Below are 23,475 nucleotides of genomic sequence, written 5' to 3'. Positions count from 1 at the left end.
TACTTCTGGGGTTAAGTGCACTTCCATGGGCGTGTACGTTGGCCAGTAGCCCATTGTGAGTATGTTCACTGTGAGGTCTATAGGGCCTGAGTCACTCTGATTCTGCATATGCTAAAAACAGAGAAATCCAAGACAATCATTTTGAGAAAGTAATAAAACATAATTAACCTAAAACAAAATAAACCGTGTAATTTTCAATATAAAGTTTCATCTGTGTTAGAATTTATCTCAGTCCCCAGAATGTATTCCATGAAACCCAATGCCTCACTAGGACTGCCTTTTTCCCTTCTTCAGGTGTCACCACCAGACTCACTGAAATAAAATTCTTGCCACACGTTTAGATCTTCTTTTTCTTCTTTTAAAATTTACTTGTGAAACGTTAATAGTGTAATTTTTTTCTTACAGAGTGAGATTCATTCTTTCTATCTAATCTATTGAATCTATCTACCTTATCTATTTATCTATCTATGACAAGGTACTGCTATCTCTGTCTATGTATTATCTATCTATCCAGCCATCCACGACAAGGTCTCACTCTGTTGCCCAGGCTGGAGCGCAGTGGTGCAGTCACGGCTCACTGCAGCCTCAAACTCCTGGGCTCAAGTGATCTTCTCACTTCAGCCCTACCCCAGTAGCTAGGACTACCTGTTCATTTAAAAATTTTTTCTTTTGTAGAGACTGGGTCTTGCTATGTTGATCAGGGTAGTTTTGAACTTCTGGCCTCAAGAACACCTCTTGCCTCTGCCTCCCAAAGTGCTGGGATTACAGGCATGAGCCACCACAGTAACAGATACTTTTTAAAAAGCCGCTTTACCTAAGAAACACAACTCACCTGCTTGAAATGAACCATGATGTCCTTCGAAAGCTCCATGTCCTTGAACATGCCTTCCAGCTTGCTGGTGAAGGCTGCACCGCACTCTGGACACAGCAAAGGAGGGAGTGAGATCGGGGTAACACAAGGGGCAGCAACCCTCAGTTACAGGGGAGGAGCCCAGGCCCCACATGCTTACCATGCTTGAGCTTTGACAACATAGACTTTTCAGCATCGACTGAGGCACTTTTCCCAACAAGGAGTCTTTTTGCCAAATCTTTTTTATAAAATGCTTCAAAGACATCTTTACCTATTTATAACCAGATGAGAATAATCAAGACATCAGAGAGTTGATAAGCAAATGTTAAACTTCAAACTTCAACTGCTGAAAACCCTTAAAAGTGTTTTTTTTTTTTTTTTTGAGACGGAGTCTTGCTCTGTTGCCCAGGCTGGAGTGCAGTGGCGCAATCTCGGCTCACTGCAAGCTCCGCCTCTCGCGTTCACGCCATTCTCTGCCTCAGCCTCCCAAGTAGGTGGGACTACAGGCGCCTGCCACCACGCCTGGCTAATTTTTTGTATTTTTAGTAGAGACGGGGTTTCACCATGTTAGCAAGGATGAAAAGTGTTCATTCTAATGCAAACTGGCTCTACTGATACTGACATTCTCATGCTAAACCTCCTCTGAGAAAGCAGGGCCTGTTTACACCTCTTGATTATGCAGCATTTTCTGAGTGCCCAAGTCTCACCGTGGATAAACCTGAACAGGATCATGATCTTGTCCAACGTCCGCTCCAGCTCCTCGTCTGTGGCTTCTTTGTTGCCTGCTCTTAACTTTGAATCCACATGCTTTGCTGTGAGCATAAACATATAGTAAATACTCTAAACTAGAAAAAGAGAGCATCTTCAATTTCTATTAGCAACATTGTACAGGAACATTCTGGAACCTTCCCAAAATGACTATATGACAAAAAAACAAATATCTGATTTTCTATGGTAAGTACTTCGCAAGTCAAGTGAGAGTAAATACTTACCAAAATTTTAATGAAGCCAGGACTGAATGTTTAAAGCAGGTTTAAATATCTTTCTTATCTTTAAATGCAATCTCTGAATTTCAAAATAAAATGACTTCAGCAAATACATGCTCAGGTTTCAGGACATGACTGCCCCGGACGCTGGAGTGCCTATTTCTAGGATCTGGTGTCATGAATGCAGAGGAGACATTCTCAAAGAGAAAGACTTTCTCAGGGCATCCAAGGTGGCAACGCAGGGTGAAAGCATTTCTACTCGGGCTTCCTGTTTCTGAGGCTGCACAAGCCATCGTCAGGTGGCTTGGGAGGGAGGACCAAAGTCCCCATGTGATGGGAGAACCCAAGACTTCCAGAAGCCCAAACTCCCAAGAGCTCAACATCCCTTTGCTTTAGAGAAACCACAAATGATACAGAGGAACAAAAGCCAAAGTAAACTGCCTCCTGAATTCCTTCTGTTGCTGTTTTTGTTAGTTTTTTTCTTTTAAACATTTTGTAATGGAATATTCTGAACACACAGAAAAGCAGACAATTGCACAATGAGCTCCATGTTCCATCTTACATCTTCAGCAGTAATCAACAGTCAATCTAGTATCGTCGTATTTCAGCTCTTTGCCCCCTTTCTCCTTCGAATTAAAAAAAAATTTTTACTGACTAGAGAAAGCCTATGAATTCTGAAATATATTTTGATATTATTGTGAAAAAATTGTACAGCTTAAAAATAGTATTATCATTTGAGATCTCATCTGGTTTTATCCTATTTTAATATGGATTAGAGGATACAAAGATGGTGATCACCCCTCCCTTCTTTGGCGAAGTGAAGCATCATTTCTTTTCTAAATTCTTACCTCATCTTCCCTTATGGAAATGCCCTCCTCCACCCATGCATGCAGGTGTGTCGGTTTTTAAATGTGTGTCCTAATAAGACTTGATAAAAACGCTTTCCACACACCCCTTGAGCAGCTTGAACATTTTGGTTGATTTTGCCTTATTTTCCCATATTAAAAAATTGTCTAGAAATGGGTGAGACTGTCTCAAAAACAAACAAACAAAAAAAACAAGTATTTTTCTACCGATCAGTTCTGCAGGCTTGTTGGGTCTCTTGTTGATGAACGTCTCAAAGGACTCCTTCATCAGGTTGACGAACCGCTCATTCTTCTGGAAGCAGACCTCGATCACGTGGTCCACCTTGTCCTTGAAGTCCAACAGGTCTTGGACCATGTCTTTATCTTTCTCAGGATTGATTACGATCGCTGTTCCAAAAGTCTACAAAAGCAAATCAATACCAACTCAGCAACATGTTTACAATAGCAAACAGTATCTTCTCCTGCTATCATATAATCAGGATAGTTTAACATAATTACTCTTAGTAGTAAATACTCAATAACTTTAAAAGTTTCACAAATTGAATTCACATTTCAAAAATTAAGTGAATACACTTTTTTTTTGAGGCAGGCCCTCACTCTGCGGCCGAGGCTGGAGTGCGGTGGTGCAATCATGGTTCACTGCAGCCTCAACCTCCCAAGCTCAAGCAATCCTCCCACCTCAGCCTCCTGAGTAGCTGGTGCTACAGGCTCAGGACACCACATCTGGCCCATCTTTTTAAAGTTTTGTAGAGACGGGGTCATGTTGCCCAGGCTGGTCTCGAACTCCTGGCCTCAAGCAATCCTCCCACTGTGATTTCCCAAAGTGCTGGGTTTACAGGCATGAGCCCCTGTGCTTGGTGTGAATATACAATTAAATACACAATTAATGCATTGGTCTTACGATTCTGTTTCTGAGAGAACTTACAAACGACTGGAAAATGTCCGTTGCTTTTTAAAGAATGTTTATGTGTAAGTTCCTCCAAGACAAGTTAATTCCTATTAATTCAATATACCTCTTGGGACTTCTTAGCTAGTTTTCCTTCTCCATCACTTCTAACCATGATCACTTTTTTAGTTTGTACTTTTTTTTGTTTTGTTTTGAGATGGAGTCTCGCTTTGTCACCAGGCTGGAGTGCAGTGGCGTGATCTCGGCTCACTGCAACCTCCGCCTCCCATGTAGCTGGGACTACAGGTGCACACCACCACACCCAGCTAGAGACGGGGTTTCACCATGTTGGCCAGGATGGTCTTGATCTCTTGACTTCATGATCTGCCTGCCTTGGCCTCCCAAAGTGGTGGGATTACAAGCGTGAGCCACTGTGCCTAGCCTAGTTTGTATTTTTAATTTAAAACTGTTATATTAAACATTCCTAAAAGTCTGTGTAGGGCACTAATAAACAGTTAACATTTGATGATATAAACTATATATGCCGAAGAGGAACTGAATACAATGACTGGATTTAAAAAATTCGTCTCAATAGAATGCACATGTGCACTCACACATCACACACACACGCGAGGTAGCTGGCTGGTGGAAAGATGCCAACAGAAGGCTGGGCACAGTGGCTCACACTTGTAATCCCAGCACTTTGGGAGGCTAAGGTGGGTGGATCACAAGGTCTGGAGTTCCAAGACCAGCTTGGACAATATGGTGAAACCCCATCTCTACTAAAAATACAAAAATTGGCCAGGTGTGGTGGCGGGAGCCTGTAATCCCAGCTACTCAGGAGGCTGAGGCAGGGAACTGCTTGAACCCAGGAGGCAGAGGTTGCAGTGAGCTGAGATCACGCCACTACACTCCAGCCTGGATGACAGAGTGAGACTCCACCTCAAAAAAAAAAAAAAAAAAAAGATGCCAACAGAAAGGGCACAGACTCTCCCAGAGAGGGGCAGTGTGTGGCTAGCAGGTGTGGGAGGGACTTACCTCTTACTCTACACCCTTTGGTGCTAACTGCATTTTGAAATAATGCACATACACTACAAGGCCCAGCTTTATTTTGATAACGGCATGTGGAGTTGAATATAAACTACTATTTTGTTACAGCATAACTACTTATTGCTGACACTCAGGGGTGATGGTCACTCACTGATTTTTATTACCCAGACTGGAAACTGCAAAGGTGAACTTTTCCTAGTTTTTAGCACACATTCCCATCCCCTGAAGACTGTCTCACTGGCAAAAAACCTAAATCTTCAGTAGCTTTATGGCCAGTTTAGTGTGACTCAGTTATAACTTCCAGTTCTATCACTGTACGAGACCTTGTGGGGAGGGGTGCTGTGAGTGCTGGCTTTCCACAGCTGGACTGATACATGACTTCAGGGCTGATTATTCCAGAAAGCAGCATGTAAGCTTTATCTTTTTTATTTAACGGAAATCTTTATTCAGATAATGAAAGATCTGCATAATAGTAAAAATAGCAAAGCAATCCCAGTATCTTTGTTTCCACAGTTTCCTCCAATGGCAACGGTCTGCAAAACTACACAACAGTATCTCAACTGGGATTCTGACACTGACAACACACCAGTCTTTTTCACATGGCCCAGTTTACTCGTAACTCATCTGGGTGTGCACATCTAGACCTCGGCCAAAACCCCGACTGTTCCCGCAGAAGGCTACCTCCTGGGGCCTTTTATAACCACACACCCCGCCCCATCCCTGCACCCTGGTAACTTTTCATCTATCCTCCATTTCTAAATTTTGTCATTTCCAAAATGTTATGCAATAACATGTTAAGTATCTGTGATTGGCTTTTCTTTTTTTCCTCTCAGCGTAATTCTCTGGAAATTTTGTTTATCTTTTCATTATGGGATTTAAGAATAGTCACCAGCAAGCAAAAACACAGACTTTTGCTAAATGTTCACCATTTAAGCTGGAAAATTCATGCTAGGCAACTGGCACATCCTGAAAACACGAGCTATCTGTGAAGGGGCCCTGATGTCTGCCTCAGTTCTCCTGTTTCTGTGAGGGGCATCTGGAGAATGGCTTCTCATTAGAGGGTCTTCAGCAGGTTTCTTGGGCTGGGTAACTCTGGCCCTCTGGGCAGGTGATTCTTTGTGGTGAGGGCTGCCTTGTGCATTCAGCAGCACCCCTGGTGCTGCCCAGCAAAGCAAGCAGCACCCTCTCTGTTCAGACAGCCACAAATGTCTCCAGACATCAACAAATGTCCCCTTGGTGGGGTGGTGCCCTGGGCCGAGAGCCCCTAGTCTTCAGGGAGGTCCTATGTCAGCACCAAGGGGCCGTTCTCCTGGGCAGGACATGTGAAAACTCAGGGTACTGCCCAAGAAGCCACTCTACGACGGGTTGGACTGGGCTTGTTAGGGATGCCAAAGAAATGCTTTCGAAACATGAAAGTGAAAGTTTAAGTAATAAATCCTAAATTTGGACCGTTAAGAAATAAAGTCTATAAAGCAACCCGATATGCCAAATATATAATATTTCTCACTGAGGAAAGGGCATGAGGAGATCATGTCTGACAAGCAGATTTACAAAAATGATTACTTTAGGAAAAATCATGATTTAGAATTAAACCAATATTTATGCTGATGAAGAAGAGCAAAACAGTTGTTCTTTAAGTTATACTTTCTACCTTGATGGTGCTAATCACTGCTGGTGTTATCCTAAAAAGCAAATTCACACTGGTGATTGGGAAGCAGATGGAAGCCTACCGTCCACCCTATCATCTGTGATGAAAATGCAGACGGGCCCTCCAGCAGCCCAGTTCCCTTTGCCAGGGCACACTAGGCGTTCTCAGGAGGGGCTCTGCTCCCTGCAGGGAATGCCCACGCCCGCGGCCTCAAAACCCCGCCAGTACCTTGATGTACTCGCTCCAGTGCTGCAGCAGCGCCTGCTGCCCGCCCCTCACCCGGCTGAACAGCTGGTACATCTGCGCAAGGTCCGGCACTCTGTTCTCATCCAGTAAGTGGTCGAGCCCTGAGATGTGCAGTACACGTCAGCAGAGTACAGCATGGGCAGCATTAACAACAACTCAACTAGAATACAGCGTGCACCATAAGAACGTCAATACACCGCTTAGAAATTGGGCGGGTCTCCATATCGCTGCCTCTACATGAGCAGGTTGATCTGGTTAAATATCTGAGATGGATCCTATTAGGTGAACCTCATTTTCTCTGAGTATGTTGGAAGATGTATTATTTACTTCTTCATGTCATTGAAGCCCTCTTATTTCACTTAAGTTAGCAAGTCAGAAAATCCAGTTTACACCAACTATTTAACCTGGGAGGTTCATGTTCTCAATCTACTTCTGATTTAGTCCATCGGCCAGACAATGTAAAAGGACAAGCTATCAAATCTAATTTATAGTGGATTAAATTTATTCACACCTATAGTAAACTATAAGAGAAAAACATCATCGGATATTTTGAAGTGTTTAACACAGCATTTAAAAAAGTTTTCAGTGTTTTAGATTTTTAATATCTATAACGGTTTTCTAAAACCATACCTCAATTAGAAAAACTCTCATAGATTTTCTAAATACTTGCTTTATGATAACTACTGAGAGGCAGCCAGGTTAAAGCATAAAATGGTGAACAGTCATACAATTCACAAAGTCTCAGATTCTGCCTACAATGGGCACGATGTTCACACAAACGAGGAGGTTTCAAGTTGTGTGCAAACACATGGTGGGGCTATAATTACAATCCTTACCTAGAGTTCCAAATGTTTATTTCTCTCAATTACATTCTGATCTACTGACACAAACTTTTTATACTTTATTTTACTAAAACCCATGTCTTAAGAATTCAAAAGTATCTTTTTAATTTTTAAAATATTTCTAATAAAATTTAGGGTAAGCTTTTACATATATAATTTACCATTTTCTTTAAATAATTTTGCTTAACAAAGTATGCACTGGAACAATTTATGCAAATTTCTACTATTTACTTGAAATCTTTTTTCTCTTTTTTTTTTGAGACAGGTCTCTTGCTTTGTCACCCAGGTTTTTGTAGTTTTGTAGCCTTAACCCCCTGGGCCAAAGTGATCCTCCCACCTCATCCTCTTGAGTAGCTGGTACCCTAGGCATGCACCACCTGTGGCTTTAAAAAAAATTTTTATTTTTATTTTTTTGGTAGAGACAGGGTCTCTCTTTGTTGCCCAGGCTGGTCGTGAATTCTTGGGCTCAAGTGATCCAAAGTGATACTTTGGCTTCCCAAAGTGCTGATGTCACAGGTATGGGCCACTATGCCTGGCCTTTTTTCTTATAAAGTGACTCCTTTCATAAAAACACCTGACACAAATTCTGAATGCATTTGTTTTTAGGTGGATAGGTGATGTGTAGGTTTCAGTGTGGAATAAGCAGAAACATCATAACCAGATTGGACCCGTGACTCTCAGCTCACAAGCAATGTGATTCCAGGCACCAACATCTGGCTGTTTTAAGCCCTGGTTTTCTTATTTGTAGAATGGGGATAATGATTTCACAGAATTGTTTTAAAAGATATTCACATCAAGTGGAGTTGTTTGTAACAGGAGATGCTCAATCATGTTAATTGTCCTCCCTTTTGGTTTTATTCTGGTTTCACTTAAGTATCTCATTAGCCATAATACTATTATCTGACAATGTAGAACCCAAAGCAGAATATATTTGAATACCATTTAGGGCCTTCTCAAAATTAAACTTTAAGGTTTCCAATGGCTTGAAAAAAGTCTCGTATTTTCCAAATACATTTAAAATGACTTTCAGAAGGTAACATTGTTTCAAATGGTAACAGTGAAATGTCCCAGTAAGTACTAAAGTGTTACAAAGGTTAGACTGCTCATTGTAATTTTCACAGAATTTAGCACACTTTGAAGCCTAGAAAAAACAGCAATAAACAAAGATTGAGGTAAGACATCAGCATCAATTTTAAAGATGCAAGCTGCTAGAAGCCATCTTCCTGTGGCCAGGTACTGCCACCACTTGGGGAGAAGCGGACGTGAAGGCCGCGCCGTCAGCACTAGAACACATGCTCTTCTCTTCCAGAAAACCAGGAGAAAAGTATACTCTGCTTAAGCAGACCACCTAGTCGGTAGTTCATCTGACACTAAGATGCACGAAGTCCGCAGGTGAGGGAAGCCTCACGAAAATCTAACAGCCCGAACAGCTCCCCGAGTCCCCTACATCCGAGTGTGCATGAAGAATGGCCGGACACAGGAAATGAGTCTGCTCAGAGAGCTGCAACAGGCTCACTGCACCCATGTTTCAGCATGAGTGTGGTACAGAAGGTCTGCCGGGCCTTCTTGCCACTGGGGTTTTAGCAGTGAATGTAGTTCCACTAGGTGCCTTCCATTATTTCTCTTACTGATTTTTTTTTCTCCCGTGGATGGCTAACATGTTCATTAGAAAAGATTTTTAATGACTGTCTTATGAAAATAACAAACGTCCTAACATTGCTATTTGTAATGCCCCCTTTACTTTCCTAATGAACTAAGGATAATTGTTCAGTTTAATTTGCACAAGAGTTAGGAAATCTACCTTTCTGCAGAATTGCTGTTAAATGTTCTCCTAATAGCTGTTTCTCCACACAAGCAATCAGTGGTTTCCTATATAAGGTAAAAAGAATAAGCGTTAGAAGTAAAGTTTAAAGAAGAGACTGGTTCTCTGTAAAAGATGGGGGCATTTGTCTATGACAGATGCAGTCTAGAGGCAATCAGAAACGGAAGGTTAAGAACATTTCCTCATGCAAACGGACGACGACTCCTGTTGCTAATGACACTGAAGGAAGCCCTTTCTAAAAACCACCTACTGAACAGCACAAGCAGGCCCACGGGCGGGCCCAGGGAAGCAGGGATGCTTCTGCGTTATTCCAAGGATTGCTGATTTTAGCCATCTTCCCAAGCCTTCATTTCCAGTTTATAAGGAACGTTTTAATGCACCATCTTACGGAGAAGGGCAGAGCCGACATTCCGCCTTCTGCTTCCTACACGAGCAGAAAGGGCTCAGGGAAGCTGTGTGTGACCTGCACACCCTGGTTGTGGGGCTTCGCTGTGGCTGCCGCTCTCTCCACTATTTCCCCCGGACTTCCCTGGCTGCTGCTTCCCAGTCTCCCGGGGGCTGCTCTTCTGCTCCCAGTTGGAAGGAAGCACAACATGGCCCCCGAGCCACCCTGGCCTGGCTCGAGATCCTGGATTTCCCACAGGCTCCTCCAACTCCACACGTCTAAGTGACCAAATCTCTTCTTCTGCACCCTCTCTGTTTTTGTGCTGGATTCTGTCATAATCCTGCCCCTTTCCGTACCTTACTGAGTCCAGTTCTGCACACCGTATCATTTTCATCTCTCCTCCTGTTTTCTCTGCTGAGTCCTACCAAGTCCTGTTCTGCACATCTGTACATTTTATCATTCCCTACTGGGTCCAGTTCTGCACACTGTATCATTTTCTTTCTTTTTTTTTTTTTTTTTGAGACGGAGTCTTGCTCTGTCGCCCAGGCTGGAGTGCAGTGGCGTGATCTCGGCTCACTGCAAGCTCTGCCTCCCGGGCTCATGCCATTCTCCTGCCTCAGCCTCCCAAGTAGCTGGGACTATAGGTTCCCGCCACCACGCCCGGCTAATTTTTTGTATTGTTAGTAGAGACGGGGTTTCACCATGTTGGTCAAGATGGTCTCGATCTCCTGACTTTGTGATCTGCCCACCTCAGCCTCCCAAAGTGCTGGGATTACAGGCGTGAGACACCGTGCCCAGCTGCACACTGTATCATTTTCATTTCTCTCCCTTGCTGTCCCCTCTGCCTCTGTCCTTGCCTCCCATCATATGGACACTCTGTGCCTGACACGCACGCTCACATAATCTCTCCCTTTTTGTTTCCCTAGCTACTCATCAACCTCAGGTTTGCAGGAAAAAAACATAAGATGAAAAGAGAAAATTGTGTGACAGCACCATAAATAAAATTAAAGCGATATAAAATGTGTAACAGAGAATGCACAATCAAAATAACCTAATATTCAGTGATACTCCATTAACATAAATAGACCGTCTCAAAACTCAAAGATGCCAAGTATCTCAGCAAGATTTACTCTGTTTAGACGTAACTCATGACAAGGCACTGGGTAAAAACTGTAATTTGTGAATGCCAAATAATGACAAATAACAAAGTAAAATATGCTAGGTGCAAAAACACTCTTAGTACTGAATGAATTGACAAAGACACCCTTTATTTCAATAACCAGCCAGGAGAACCTTCCAGCCACGGTGAAGATACGAACGCTCAGCGAGCAAACGGTACTTACTGTGTGCTGTGGTCCAAGTAAGTGATTACTCTGTCTCCCTCTTCCTCTAAGCGTTTACTTACATGGTTAAGATATTCTGGAACCTTACAAACAAAACAATTAAACGTATCAGTAACAAAAAGAATGTCGACACTATCCAAGAAACTGAGATTTTGTTTTCCTTACATGTAATTTTTTTAAAAAGCAGAATACATATTCAAGCCAAATATTAACACAGATTAACAGGGAGGGAGAGGTAGGACGGAAATGTGTGTGGGGGGGACATGGAGAAAGGACCCTGATATTAACATCCATCCTACAACAGGGCCCAGGCTGCACTTCTCTTTCGTCCCTGCTCACCACCAAGTTTCGGGGATGTGCACACCCTCCTCCCATCCCCAGGGCCCACAGGGAGCTGAGCCTCACTTGGTAGGAGGGTGAGGTGCTAAATGGCAACCCTGTCCCGCACAGCTGGGTCAGCAAAAGCAAGTCAACAAGTTGGTTGTTCATTTGGGGGACACCAAACAACACGGTTGCAGGAGACTTCAAAGTACGCCCATGTTTCCCAAGACAATGTGGGAAAGGCCTGAGGCTCTGCTGGGGACCTCAAAGTACCCCCATGTTTCCCAAGACAGTGCAGGAAAGGCCTGAGGCTCTGCTGGGGTAGCTGCAGCTGGGCTCAGTATCTGACATGAAACTTCCTCTCCAAAGCCAGAATGAAGGAACCAATGGCTAGGGTCCATTCTAGCAGCAGCACGCACCATTTGGGTGACAGTCTATGGGGCAGGTTCCTTTATGATTTTGCTCTGGTATCTGGAAAGGTGATTAAGTTTTTTGGGTTCCTATTACTACTACATGTTTTTTCGCACAGCTTTTTTTTTGGGAAAATTTTTTGCAGTGCTTCACACAAATGAAAAATTTTATCATTTACATTTATATTTTTAAGTTTTCATGTATGTTTTTATCATCTTGCTTAAATTTGAGTTATTTTAATTATTTCAGAAATGATCTTACAGCTTTTTACTTGTGGGGGGAGTGCAATAGTTTCTAAGTTCACATAAACTAAATTCTTAGTATACTAAGAACGAAGCTCATTACTGGGGATTCTGGCAAGATTGCAGCTTTCAGAAGATTTTCAATGAAACATTTGCATGTGTGTGAAAAGGCAAACATGAGGAAAGTCCTCCTAGGTGCTCATCTGCAGAAACGAAGCCAGGGGATTCGGAAACATCGCATCATCTCACCTCTCTTTCCTGCATTAACCTTTGGCCTTCGGCAGCATATAAGCAATTAGTCTCTTCCAAAAATTTCAGTTCAAATGAATCTTTATACACCTAAGAAACGAGCAGAGTTATTGACCAATTTCAGTAAAGGAAACTATCTTCACAAGTGCTAACACATCCCAGTTTCTGACGGGGCAGGCTGCCATGACCTGAACTTGGAGGCGCCTGTGGCCACCCAGCCGGCCGGCTGCACTGTCCTTCCCAAAACGGCCGGGCAGGCCCTCCTCTGCTCTCTTCCTCTAGTGCCTTGGGGTCCTATTGCTCTAAAGAACTTCGCCCTTTGTCTTTTGTGTGTGTTGCTAATATTTTCCCCCAGCGTGTCATCTGGTTTTGTCTCTGTTTATATTTTCCATGAAAAAGGTGCATTTTATGTAGTGATACTGATCTATCTTCTCTTTTGTGGCACCTGGTGTGGTGTTAGCTTGAGCGCTATTCCCCTTCTAGGGATTTTAAAGACTCTCCTATCTTCAACAAATGCCTTTATGATTTCATTGTTTAACATCTTTGGTACAACCATTTATTCTGGTGCAAGTAGCTGGGCAGGTACCCAGGTATCTTCCGCACAGGCAGCACTCACCTGCAGGTCAGACAGCATGCCCAGCAGGCTCCGCAACAGGCTCCGGTCCACGGCCTCGCCGCTCCTCTCGCGCTCGATCAGCAGTAGGATTCCATCAATGGTTTTACTCTGAACCATTTTATCACTAATAATATGGGTTCTAAACAGTTCTAATCCCATATCCCTGTATAGACAGTAAGAAACAGGACTACATTTTAGTTTCGCTTTTTAGAAGTTATGGGTGAATCTCCAGCTATGCTATTCAATATCATCCCAAAAATGTGAAGTTGCTAATTCTCTACATCTAGGTGCCAAGAATTCCTTTTAAAAACTTCTGTTTCTCGGCCAGTCTAGCGTGCCTTGTATTTCCTTCCTTAAACAGAGCTGCTCCACGTTCCTGGAGACACTGCTAGGTCATGCATGCCACTGACAGTAAAACTGGTATCACACAAGCTGCTGGCAGAAGCCCGGGGTCCTCGCCACCTTCCTGCTGAGCGACGGGAGACACTCAGGCAGTTGGGCACCATGACCCTGCCTGCCCCACCTGCCCCTCCCACCACCGTCTCCAACAGCCCTCAGGGTACACTCTCTTCCCAGTGTCCTCTGCTGAGCACGTCCCAGCAGCTTCCCTTCTCCAAGCCCCGGGAGCTCTCCTACCAAACGTTTGCTGCTTTCCCCTGAGAAGAGAAGGTGACGCACAGCTTTCAGAGTTCATCGCAGTCCTCAGCTCATGGCCTGAGGAATGTTAGGAAGATGGTTCAGCTGCCAGTGGCTGTCCACAAAACCCATCTTGTGGGCTCTGTGCTTTGCTTCAACACTCCTACTGTCCCCAGTGGCCAAGTACTCCATTAAGGAGGGGCCAAAAATACAGATGCTGGGCTCCAGCCAGAAATCTGGAATTGGCACATCAGGGCAGGAGTGGTGCTGGTGGTGGCAGTAATAGTAATAGTGGTGGTGGTGGCAGCAGTAATAGCGGTGGTGGCGGTGACAGTAATACTGGTGGTGGCAGCAGCAGTAATAGTGGTGGGCAGGTAGTGGTGGCAGCAGTAATGGTGGTGGTGGTGGTGGCAGTAATGGTGGTGGGCAGGTAGTGGTGACAGTAATGGTGGTGGGCAGGTAGTGGTGGCAGCAGTAATGGTGGTGGTGGTGGTGGCAGTAGTAACAGTGGTAGGCGGGTGGTGGTGGTAGTAATATTATTAATAATATTATGGTGGCAGTGGTGGCGGCAGCCGCAGTGATGGGTGCCACACAGGTGTGCAGAGGGCCCTGGGAGCCACCTCAATGGTGGAGACGTGCACCTCCCTTGACTGCCCACATCACCATGGGCCTCTCCTGTTGCTCCCGGGTGTGCTGCACACCAGGTCTTCTGTGCACTTCACCACAGTTGGAGCAGGAAGGTGCAGCGGCCAGACTTGTGGGCTCGAGGCAGCTGCCTGGGTTTGAATCTTGGCCCTACTACTTGCTAGCTGTGTGACCCTGGGTGAGAAGCTTAATGTCTCTGTGCCTTTCCTTCCTGAACTGTTAAAATGGGGATCAAATGTTATTAGTTCCTGCCTCTGAAGCCCTTGGGGCAGTGCCAGGCAGGTAGCCAGTGCTTAGGAAGGCTTAGGTCTCCACTTGTGTGACTCTCTACCCTGCCACTGGGATCTTCTCTTTAAAACATCAACCTCAGCTGAAAAACCCTTCAGGGCCCTCATCAGCTCTATCCCTCCCCACCTCCCACTCCCCACACAGGCTTCTTCTGGTCATGCTGCCGTCCTAGCCATCACTAGCAGGAGATACTCGGCTTTGAACTTACTGCTTCCTTCTACTCTTTCTTTCTTAGCTGCCTGAGCACCTTTGCTCATTCTTCAAAGCACAGGCCAAGGTTCACCCTCAGCCCTCCTCCCCATCCCAGAGATGGACAAAGTATCTCCTCACCATGCATTGCCCACACACACCTCAACCAGGATTCTTCTTGTAATGATGCTCACGTTCAGGTTTTTAGCCTCTTGTGGTAGACTGGAGGTGGTATCATTTATTCTATTTTATAAACAATGTTTATAGTTTGTATGACAGTTATGGTATAAACTATGTTTATAAATTAAGAGTTTAGTGTCGGGCATGGTGGTTCACACCTGTAATTCCAGCACTTTGGGAGGCTGAGGTGGGAGGATCGCTTGAGGCCAGGGGTTCGAGACCAGCCTGGGCAACATAGCAAGATCCTGGCACTACAAAAAATTTTTTAGAAGTTAGTCGAATGTGGCGGTGCGTGCCTATAGTCCCAGCTACAGGGGAGGCCAACGCAGGAAGATCGCTTGAGCCCAGGAGTTTGAGGCTGCAGTGAGTTATGATTGTGCCACTGCACTCCAGCCTGGGTAACAGAGTGAGACTCTGTCTCTAAAAATAATAATAATAATAATAATAATAATTATTATTATTTTTGAAAAGCATTTAGACTATGGGCCAGACAACTGAGGTAGGGCAAGTTATTTTAACTTATGTGCCTTAGTTTGTATAAAATAGGAGTGACAATGGCCACGCCACAGAGCTGTTCTAGGGATTAAATACATTAGTAGGAAACAGTCCCTTGCACAGAGCAAATGCTAAATAATCTGCTATGATCACTTTTATCATCTCCATTCTTTCCTGGAACACAGGCTGTCTTTTCTGTGCAGCGTTTGCCTTCTCGTAGACTACATGGATGCCTGCTAGGAGATGTGTGGGAGTTCCATGAGGAAGTTAGAAGGGCAAATGGCATTAATGGGAGCTTCAACAAGGACAGGGTGTCCAAAATTGTATAGATATTGTATAAAATAAGGACAAAAATGCTTGCTGGATTTGGTAACTGGCAGGTCACCGACATCTCAGACAAGAGCAATCTCTACATGGCGAAAGCAGAAATCACATTGCCTTGGGTCAGCGTGCCCAGTGGGTGGGGTAGGAAAAGCAGGCACATTTTAAAGAACTTGGGTTTAAAGCTCATGAGAAGGCATGACATCACTTTTATGTATGAATGTGAGAAGAATGAAACACTACATTAACAGAGAACAAGACAAATCAGACGGTGAGACCGGACACAGCTTTTGTCCAAAGTCGGCTTGCAGGAGGCGACAGGACTCAGCACCATGGGGTGGTCACAGAGGACACACAGGGGTCAGCAGAGGACATGTAGGGGTCAGTGACTGTGAATGCTGCTGAGGAAAGGCCCCAGAACCCCTAGTGTATACAGTCCCCGAAAGATGACGGATGATGAGTGCTATGTGCTCAGGAGGCCGGGAGGCTGAGCAAGCCATTCCACAGGGGACGCACAGCCTCAGGGCTGCGACCCCACGGGCAGCAGGCAGTCTTTCTCAGAGTTTCAACTGCAGCACTGGAAAGAGCTGCTCCAGGCTCAACCTCCAGTCGTCAGAGAGAAACCAAGACCCTCTGTCTTCACCCTCATGACCAAAGTCAGCCGCCTGTCCCAGCTTCCTGCTCCACTCCTTGCTGCTGGCTAGACACCTGGTGTTTCAAGGCTAAGACCCACCTGGACTCCTACGTTCACGTTAATGATTTTGGCTGAAGAAAGGAAGGCACAAGTAATCACACACACTTTACCATCTTAGCCTGCGGAAGACACAAACGGGACGAAAAGCATCAGCCGCAGGGAAGACGCAGCTCTGCGCTGTGAGGACACTCACCAGATGGAGGGCAGCGTGGAGTTCTGCAGCACATAGGTGCGGTCCAAGAACAGGAAGATGCTTCTGATCATGATCTGACCAGCAGAAAGGAGAACCATTTACTTATGAATTCTACTAGCAAAATGTGAAAGATCAGGCCTTTTAACTCCATGCTAGCTGTCTCAAATCCAACAGCTGTTTCCTATCCACCACAGCCCTCATGTTTGATTTTTTTTTCTAAAGTTAATTTTGTCCCCTTGGTATGTGATTTCCATCTCTTTAATATTGTAAATCTGACTGTAGGAATTTTAACGCACTTAGCCTAAAATGGTATCTTTTTTTCTTTCTTTTTTTTTTTTTAAAGAGATCCTGTGTTCAGCCAAGGCCTAAAGGATATCTTTTAAATTTGGTCATTTTTCTTTTTTTTTTCTTGAGACGGAGTCTCGGTCTGTCGCCCAGGCTGGAGTGCGGTGGCGCAATATGCAAGCTCCGCCGCCTGGGTTCACACCATTCTCCTGCCTCAGCCTCCCGAGTAGCTGGGACTACAGGCGCCCGCCACCCCACCCGGTTAATTTTTTTTTTTTTTTTGTATTTTCAGTAGAGACGGGGTTTCACCGTGTTAGCCAGGATGGTCTCGATCTACTGACCTCGTGATCCGCCCGCCTCGGCCTCCCAAAGAGCTGGGATTACAGGCGTGAGCCACCGCGCCCGGCCTAAATTTGGTCATTTTTTTGACTGATGTGCTACTTCTTACTAGATTAGGGAGATGCACTAAGCTTTTAAAACCTGAGTTCCTGTTACATGATGAGGCTCTTGGACGTGTGTCTCTGACTCTGCGTTGCGAGCAGAGTGAGGGATGCAGGATGATCCCTGGTCCTGTCCTGTGCTCCTACCATCGAGCCCACTACCTGGCTGGGGAGACTTGTGAACGCATCTCACCAAACCCTTCCCAACAGACCCTCAGCGAGCTCTAGCAGCTGCCAGCTACCTGGCCCAGAAAAGAAACACACCCATCGTCTCCTACTGATATCATTTAGAAAACGGAAGATTTCAACCTACTTAGGAAAGCTATTAATACGGTCTTTCCTCTCACTTAAGTAATTAACGGCCAGGTCACACTAAAAATGTATACATGACGTCAAGTCAAAGCCAAGACATCTACAAAGCCTAAGACGCTGGTTGTGCAGCTGCAGCAAAGACTTGGGATTCAGGCTAGATTCTGAGGAGTAAATTGTGCTTAAAGAGACATTTAGAGACCCATGCAGGCATCTAAGAACCCTGTCACCACTGCAGACTGTGAGTGTGGACCTGAAGGCCAAGAGGGTCAGTGGTGCCCTCTCACAGGAGCTGAGGAGTTCACCTTCCCTGCTTTTCTCATTGTGCTGTTCAACCACAGCACTGAACACAGACAGAATCCTCAACAGAACTTCTATGTCTCAGCTCTCAATCATGTGGGTGAGGGAAGATGGATGAGGTCGTGTTTTGATGAAAAAGTGAACAAGCTTACCATTTGTCTGCAGTGGTCCTGCCAGCACGTGTTAATCTTCTTTAAAAATAAAACACTATCTAGTGAGTCTGTACAGATCTGCTAAGGAAAACTTTAAAAACGCTGGCCAATTTAATTATTACCTTTTTTTTTTTTGAGATGGAGTCTCGCTCTGTCGCCCAGGCTGGAGTGCAGTGGCACGATCTTAGCTCAGCAGTGCAGCCTCTGCCTCCCAGGTTCAAGCGATTCTCCTGCCTCAGCCTCTTGAGTAGCTGGGATTACAGGCGTGTGCCACCACGCCCAGCTAATTTTTTGTATTTTTAGTAGAGACGGGGTTTCACCACGTTGGTCAGGCTGATCTCAAACTCCTGACCTTGTGATCCACTGGCCTCAGCCTCCCAAAGTGCTGGGATTACAGGCGTGAGCCACCGCACCCGGCCATTATTACAATTTTAACCCCTTAATTTCAGCTACCTTCTCCACTGAATACTACACACCATTCAGTAACTGGAATACTGAAAGAATATTAGTCTTGAATGTTCATGTCCCCCCAAAATTCATAGGCTGAAGCTCTCACTCTACGGTAATGGTGTTAGGAGGCAGGGCCTCTGGGAGGTGATTAGGTCATGAGAGTGGACAAGCCTCAAGAATGGGGTTACAAAAGAGACCCCAGAGAGCTCCCCTGCCTCTTCCACCACATAAGGATGCAGTGAGAAGGTGCTGGCTATGGACCAGGAAGCGGGGCCCCACCAGACATGCTATCTGCCAGTGCCTTGACCCTGGACCTCCAGCCTCCAGAGCTGTGAGCAACAGACTCCTGCTGTTGATGAGCCACACTCTATGGTGTTTTGTCATGGCAGCCCCAGTGGGCTAAGATACACTAGAAGTTCAATCATGGATCTCTGTATCTCATCACCAATGTGCACTCAGCTTGCCTGTGCTGCTTTCCCTTCCCACGGCCCCGCCTGCCTCTGGCCGCTCGCCACTCCCTCTCCAGCCTCCCTTCATCCTCTCCTTCCTTCACTGCCAGACACCTTCAAGTCCCTGCCGGCAGAAACACACTCAGGCCATAAGTGCCCTGGGAGTAGGTGGCCGGACAAAAGGCCCCACTTCACAAAGGGCAGACACTGAACATACTCCCACAGGGGGGCTCCTGGAGATGGTGACTGGCCTGGTAAGACTCACTAGGACTATTTTTTAAAAATTAAAAGAGATGGCACTTCACTATACTCCTAGGCTGGTCTTGAACACGTGGTCTTAAGTAATCCTCCTCAGTCTCCCAAAGTGCTAGGATTACAGGTATGAGCCAGTGTGCCCAGCCTGTGGCAAAGTGCAGCTGGACACGAAAATGGCTCAGGTTTAACTTCCAGCCTCAATGAAAACTAACATGAACTCTCATCCATGCACCAAATTAGGAACACTCTTACCTTGACTCTTAGAATGTGTATTTTTAGGAAAAGGTCCAAAAAGTAGTTTAGGACAAAGAACCCAGAATATGGGCTCCTAGAGCAAGTGGTCTGGTGTCCCTCAGGTTCATGCAAAGCTGAGAATCATAAATGACAATAAACTGCTTTATGGTTTACGAAACACTCTTCACATCCACTCTCACTGAAAATCTCCCCAACCTCGTGGTGCAGACATTGTTCCCTTTGTACAGATTAAGAAAATGGCTTGTCAAAGTGGACAGAACGTGGACTTCCTACATTTTAACTCTTGATCCACCGCCTGTCAGCAACACAATACTGGCCAAACCAAGGGACTTCTCTAGGTCTGTTTCTGCCGTGCAGCAAGACACTTCACACTCAAGAGCCAACATGAGGTGGTGACAACATCCTCACACACAGAGAGGAGGAAAAACACATCAGTTAAGTAGGATGCACAAATCAGACATGAGCTGGAGTCTCAGGGTGGCAAAGAGTGGCCTGACAAAGAAAGAGTGCCAGGGAGGGTAGGGTGCCAGGCAGAGCCTGAGGAGGAATAAACGGTGCTGAGGATAGCCAAGGGCTCCCGGGGGGTCTGAGTCCTTGTCACACCAGGAAGTGCTGTGACCAAAGCTACAGGGGCCTGGCTAAGACAGCTTACTCTATTTTTTCTTGAGGCTTTGCAGAATTCTCAGAAGCACTGCCAGAAAATTAAAAATAGACACTTACAGCAAAGACCTAATGGTTGAATGGTTAACAGGTTCCTCTGGAAGTACTCTTTACAAATTGTTCAAAATTATAATGGCTCATTATATTAGGAATCTACAGAAACAGTCTGGACAAAACAAAAAAACCCGTCCCAAGTGCATCTGGACAGGCTTCAAGGACCCCCAACAGCCATCCTGCAGCTCTGACTCCAGGAGCTGAACGGGAACTGCGGCCTGGATCTCCCAGCAAGTCTCTCTGCTGGCAGGCGGGCCACACCAGCCGAAGGCGGAGCTTTGCTTCCAGATGAGGGTGCACAGATCCTTTAACCTTAATGGGGTTAAACTGACGCCAGTCAATCTGACACCACTGGGCAGCTCAGGTGTTGTGAAGACAGAGTTCCACCTGGGGCAGTGTCTTGTTACGATGGAAAGTCCAATGTAAAGTGTTCATTAAATGAGAAATACTTCCCCTAAAATAGCTCTGTAAAATCAATATAGATCCTCAATCAATAATTTGTTATTTCCCACAGAAAAAACTACAAAATGGTAAGCTAAAATCAGTGTGGCATTTACTAAGTAAGCTTTGGCCTTCTAAACATCAAAATCAAGTCCATATTGTGGGATATAACACATAGCCACAATGGTGTGCAAGTAATTCCAGGATGTGAGACACACAGACACCGTGAGTCTGTCAATAGTGTATTCTCGAGATAGGTTCTTCAGCAACCATCCTTTTTCTCACTTCAGAAAAGGGCCAATCTTCATTAAACGATTTATACAGCCTACTGAGACGAGTTAGGCAGGTCTTCAAACAGCAAACAAAATCCAACAGCAGAAATGCTTACACCATAGAAAAAAACCTACCTATCATATCTGTAACTAAAAAGAAAAAGAAAAAGCAAAAAGACGGTGCTTCTGTTGGGGTAGAAGAGGGATACATACATTTTCTACACTTGGTTATCTGCTTCTGCAATTTCAGGAACAAGTGGCCCATCTGCTGCCTGTACCGACAGACCGGACAGACCGTGAGGGGACAGCCCTAGGCCGACCCTCATTCATCCACACAACCCATGAAGGCAGGGGTGCTGTTTTGTCTCCTCTGATCTGGCCGAGCATTAACAGGGTTCTCTTGGGCTTTCGTCTCTTCATCTGGAAAATATGGTCAATAAAGGTACCTACGGTTCAGGGTGTTGTGAGACAAAGCAATTCATGAATGTGCAGAGCTTGGCCTACTGCCAGCAAGTGCTCCGTACACGATATCTGGTCAAGTGAGAACAGGCACAAAGTCTTTCTAAGGAAAGACAAAGCCTGCTGTCGCCAGTGCGGATCATAAAGGCACACTTAGAGGAAACTGGAGCTTTGCAACTTCCCCAACAGCCAAGGTTCCCAGCTCACTCCCGTGCCCTTCCCTTCTGACCACACGGCTATCATGGTGTCCACCACTGCCTGGCATTCTGTGGCTGACCAGAGCTGCAATGCTGTCAAGGTGAACCAGGGGAAGGAAAATGTGAGTTTCATCTATAGTTATCTACAGGTTAGATTCTGAGGACAGTTGGCTTGACTTTTTTTTTTTTTTTGAGATGGAGTCTCGCTCTGTCACCCAGGCTGGAGTGCAGTGGTGCGATCTCGGCTCACTGCAAGATCTGCCTCCCAGGTTCATGCCATTCTCCTGCCTCAGCCTCCCGAGTAGCTGGGACTACAGGTGCCCGCCACCACGCCCGGCTAATTTTTTTGTATTTTCAGTAGAGACGGGGTTTCACCGTGTTAGCCAGGATGGTCTCGATCTCCTGACCTCGTGATCCGCCCGCCTTGGCCTCCCAAAGTGCTGGGATTACAGGCGTAAGCCACCACACTCTGCGGGCTTGACATTTTTGAAGAGCTCCTGTTGCCTACGTAGCTTGGCTGGGTGGCACGTGGTCCTGCAGCATGTGGTGTGGGTTCTGCAGCAGCTGCCTGTGGCTGAGCATGTGTATGAGTGCATGGGTACAAATGGCCTTTATTTTGAGGAAGGGACGTCACCAAGAGCAGGTATCTATTTTGAAACGGACAGCTAAGTGCAGAATTTATCAAACATGTGAGACAAGAAAACGGATGTGGTAAACGAAGAAGATGGTAGTGAATGACTCAATTCCACAAAAGCCCTTTTTCTACCTGCACATCTGATGGGTTTCATCTATAACCTAATATCAGCATACAACCAAAATATAATCGGTACATAACATTACTTAAATCTGGCCGGGCATGGTGGCTCACGCCTGTAATCCCAACACTTTGGGAGGTCGAAGCAGGCAGATAATCCAAGATCGCAAATTCGAGACCAGCCTGACCAACGTGGAGAAACCCCGTTTCTACTAAAAATACACAATTAGCCAGGCGTGGTGGTGCATTCCTGTAATCCCAGCTACTCGGGAGGCTGAGACAGGAGAATCGCTTGAACCCAGGAGTGGAGGTTGTTGCGGTGAGCCAAGATTGCGCCATTGCACTCTAGCCTGGGCAATTAAGAGCGAAACTCCGTCTCAAAACAACAACAACAACAAATTACTTAAATCTTAGAAAGTAGAGTTACTTGAAGTACTGGAATATCCCAGAGGCAAAAGAAATCTGAATCTGCAGACCTTGGAATACTCCCTGCCACACAGTATCTCAGCACCTGCCATCACATTAACATTTCCCCATATGAGACGGGGCTGGGTCAGAACTCTCTTCCAGCAAAAACAAGCTTTTTGAGAGCAGGACCCGTGCCATTCATGCCTGTCCCTGGTCCCCAATGCACAGTGCTGAGTTGGACAGAAACACCCCATGTTTACTAGGTTAACGTACGAATGTAGCCTAAAAGCCTTCATCACAGTAACCAGCCACTTCCTGGTCTCATCATCCCTTCAGACTCTACTTACTGGTCACTAAGCCACCTGCCATATTAAACTCACCCCTCGATTCCCACAAGATGACTCTCCAGGTTCTCCTCTCATCTTCCTGACACCAGCCCTCATCCACCTCCTCTGATGGCTCTGCTCATTTTCTTTTTAGAGATGGGGGTCTTGCTCTGCCGCTCAGGTGGAGTGCAGGGGCGCAACCTCAGCTCACTGCAGCCTTGGCCTCCTTGGGCTCGTGCAATCCTCCCACCTCAGCCTCCAGAGTAGCTGGGACCACAGGTGTGAACCACACACCCGGCTAATTGTTGTCTAGGCTGCTCTTGAACTCTTGGGCTCAACTGACCCTCCCAACTTGGCCTCCCAAAATGCAGTGCGAAGGTTAGAGGCGTGAGCCACTGTGTCTGGCCACTCTGCTCATTTTTCCTGGGCATCTCATCCATGTCTGGAGCCACTGGATCTGTGTCTCCAGCCCCAAATGCACAACAGGCATCTCTACCTGAGTGCCTTCTCACCTCCTTCCAAATCAACATGACCATGACAGACCCTCCCCGCCTCAATCCGTGTCTCCTCCTTCCAAATCAACGTGACAACGACAGACCCTCCCC

At 45.7% G+C, this 23,475-nt stretch overlaps 1 protein-coding gene across 5 annotated transcripts in view; it reads right to left on the bottom strand.

Moving 5' to 3' along the window:
- Positions 1-23,475, bottom strand: part of CUL4A (cullin 4A) — a 58,270-nt gene that overhangs the window by 19,299 nt on the left and 15,496 nt on the right. For 2 of the 5 annotated variants that reach the window (XM_003314218.6, XM_003314217.6), the window contains exons 4-15: positions 17,891-17,960; positions 16,405-16,478; positions 12,764-12,926; positions 12,148-12,237; positions 10,925-11,007; positions 9,176-9,243; positions 6,515-6,633; positions 2,910-3,102; positions 1,558-1,662; positions 1,011-1,121; positions 833-918; positions 4-111 (exon numbers count right to left, since the gene is read on the bottom strand). In XM_003314218.6, the coding sequence (XP_003314266.1) occupies positions 4-111; positions 833-918; positions 1,011-1,121; positions 1,558-1,662; positions 2,910-3,102; positions 6,515-6,633; positions 9,176-9,243; positions 10,925-11,007; positions 12,148-12,237; positions 12,764-12,926; positions 16,405-16,478; positions 17,891-17,960 (1,270 nt within the window). The other 3 variants (XM_024348395.3, XM_024348397.2, XM_024348396.2) reach the window with 3 other exon arrangements.

This window comes from Pan troglodytes, chromosome 14, assembly GCF_028858775.2.
Source record: "Pan troglodytes isolate AG18354 chromosome 14, NHGRI_mPanTro3-v2.0_pri, whole genome shotgun sequence".
NCBI lineage: Eukaryota > Metazoa > Chordata > Mammalia > Primates > Hominidae > Pan > Pan troglodytes.
The sequence above is the reverse complement of the archived record's forward strand: the minus strand, read 5'-3'. Positions and strand labels throughout refer to the sequence as shown.